This window comes from Pundamilia nyererei, unplaced genomic scaffold (genome assembly GCF_000239375.1).
Source record: "Pundamilia nyererei isolate P.nyererei 1_Seehausen unplaced genomic scaffold, PunNye1.0 scaffold02527, whole genome shotgun sequence".
Lineage (NCBI taxonomy): Eukaryota > Metazoa > Chordata > Actinopteri > Cichliformes > Cichlidae > Pundamilia > Pundamilia nyererei.
Window position 1 is genome coordinate 501 of NW_005189928.1, and position 2,840 is coordinate 3,340.

The window sequence follows — 2,840 nt, forward strand, 5'->3', positions numbered from 1 at the left end:
TTTGTCGATGTCAAGCAACATTTTAGTCTGTGCTGAACCACTTGCATTTGGCAAACAGTGTCTGTTTGCCAAATGCTGAGTTATATTCTCCACCTAGCTATGCCTTTGACTCCGGGGAAGGTAATGTGCTTCAAATTTATTTAAACATTTTAATGCTTTGTTGATGGAGAACACTTGAGTACATCCTGACCTTAAAACTGAAAGAATGTGCAAGGCAATGCTCAAACTGAAGAGAACTTGTTGGGCTACAGTTTTACAAGGGTTTGTCTCTTTGAGTGACTGATTTAAAAAATGATGCTTAATATTAACAATAATTGTTTAGTGTAAAACACAGCTTTTATGAAGACGCAACTTGGTCACGGCTTCATTCACTCACCTTTTGTGAAGTTATACCGTGCTGAGAAACCAATGGCCTCGAGTTCACTATCAGCCACAAATTTGATGTACAAGTACCTCCCACTGGAGCGGACATATGACGGGCTTTCCTGCCCGCAGTAGCGACCAATTATGGGAGAGAAACCAAAGGGACCATCGCGGACTTCAATGTGGTCGAACTTACACTCCCAGGAGGGCTCGATGGAATACTTCTCATCAAAGAACAGGTCGATGCACTCCCGAGGAGAGGCTACAACAGGCCAAGAGGTTGAGAGAAGGTGAAGTTAACAGCAGGAGGAGTGGGAAGTGGTACTGTAAGGATGCTAAAAAACAAAACAAGATAAGGTCTCACCTTCTATAATATAGATGCATTCCCTCTCAGGTGGGTATTTCTCAGGGTAATTCGGTGATGTGAAATACCCTCCATCAGGCTTCTTTACCCAGGTCCCACACTGCCCAGCTGGTGTCACACCCGAGTTGTTCTTTACTAGAAGCGGGTACACAGGCAATATAAAGTACACAGTTTACCAAAAGTAGATCACATCCTTGTATCTTTAGTTTTAAAACATCCATATTTTTGTAGCACAAATTGGATTTGTCAAACTTTTCCATCTTTTGAGAAGATACTGCCAGAAACAATGGAAAAAGGTTAAAATAGAAGACTTTCAGCATTACAGGTTATATTCTTATATTAACACTACAAAGCAAATGCAAAGATTATTATTTACTATCTAATTAAAGACTCCCCAGAGAGATGAAGAATCAGGTGGAGCACTTTGATCCAGGAATACACACACCTTTCCCATTTGACTACTTTCAACGGAATCTAATATATAAAATACTTCGGATTAAACATTTCTCCTCAAAAATTATTGTTATAATGTAAGTATGAACCAGGAATTGTGAATGATCATGGTTAACTTTGTGTGTGGGTTGTCTTTTTTGTTCTACAAGTTGGTTCAAGTTCTACAAGACTGTGTAGATCATGAGAGATTCTGGAAAAGTAACTGTAGAAACGAATTCTAGAAGCTGAGTTAGCTAATTATTTACTATACTGAGCTACAGTACTTTTTGGCACTATATTGATATTTTATTAGTTTAATATTATCACTGGACTTTTCTCATGAGATCATTATCACAAAATCTAATCTATCCATCCATCCATCCATCCATTCACTTCCACTTATCAGGGTCGCGGGGGGCGCTGGAGCCTATCCCAGCTGTCATAGGGCGAGAGGCGGGGTACACCCTGGACAATTTGGATTATCCAGAGGAAGCCGGAGTACCTGGAGGGAACCCACACAAACACGGGGAGAACATGCAAACTCCACACAGAAAGTCCCCAGCCTGATGGTGGAATTGAACTCAGGACCTTCTTGCTGTACGGCAACAGTGCTAACCACCATGCCACCGTGCTGCCACTCAATCTAATAATTAGTTTTATTATTTCTCATGATAGATTAATATTCATACATTTCACTACATTTTAGGTTAAAACCCAGAGTAGTATTCGAGTATCAGGCCACCTGCCCTCTGCAGCTACATAAATGATATGGCAAGATGTGATAGATTACCTTGAGCTTTTGTTTTAGTAGCTGTGGCACTTGATAGCTCAGGTGAGAGGAGGCTTGCTGCTAAAGCTGACAGGACACAAAAAAGAAGACGTTAAAGATGACGTTGTTCGTCGGGAGTTGCTTGTATTTACTTTGAAAAAGCAACAACAGATAACTAAACCAGCATAAACACCGGTTAGACTAGGAGACTGTAAATCGGTGGCTGCTGTTTTTACTTTCTTATAGATAAAAGCTATTTGATATATTTATTTTTTAAATAACATGCACGAACAACAAGGGTCGCTTACTTACTGAACTATGTTCAATAAGTGAACGCTTCAGGGAACTTACCGATTTGCAGCACAAGTTTGTGCAGCATGTCTGTTCCCCGAGGATGTGTAGTTCAGTTTGCTATTGGTTAAAGAGTGTCCATCAACCCACCAATTCCTCAGAGAATTCGCCAAATCCGAGAGCTGGCTTGTCCATCTCTCCCGCCGTGCGTCCCCGTCGGCTCAAAAGATTACACTCTCGTCCGCCACCAACCTTCACAATTTTTGCTCCACCTTTAGGCTGCCTTAATCCTCTGAAAAGATACAGCCTCCAGTCATTCACAAGGCTGCGCTGTCCCGAGGCTTGGTGCCTTAATCCAGCCTCCAGTAACGCAGTCAGCGCAGTTATCAATACAGTTCACTGGAATCAATTCAAAAATATTAATAATAGTAAAAAATTTTACTATAACAAAAATGCAGTTGTACCCATTAAATGGTTTCATGTATAATTGGATGAAATAAAATGTTCAGCACTTATCAAACAGGCAAATTTATGTCTGTTTTCATGAAATCTGAAGCAAAACCCGAAGGTATATCCAGTGGCGGTCCTAGCCTGTTTGGCGCCCTGAGCGACCCCCCCCCC

General features: G+C 41.1%; 1 protein-coding gene across 1 annotated transcript; it reads right to left on the reverse strand.

Moving 5' to 3' along the window:
* Positions 1-376: 376 nt before the first annotated feature.
* Positions 377-2,429, reverse strand: LOC102215544 (neuropilin and tolloid-like protein 1; the record flags this gene model as incomplete). Its single annotated transcript, XM_005755696.1, has 4 exons — positions 2,280-2,429; positions 1,950-2,015; positions 728-862; positions 377-625 (listed from the first exon to the last, which is right to left on the reverse strand). Coding segments are annotated over exons 1-4 (478 nt in total), but the record flags the coding sequence as incomplete, so codon positions are not given.
* Positions 2,430-2,840: the final 411 nt, after the last annotated feature.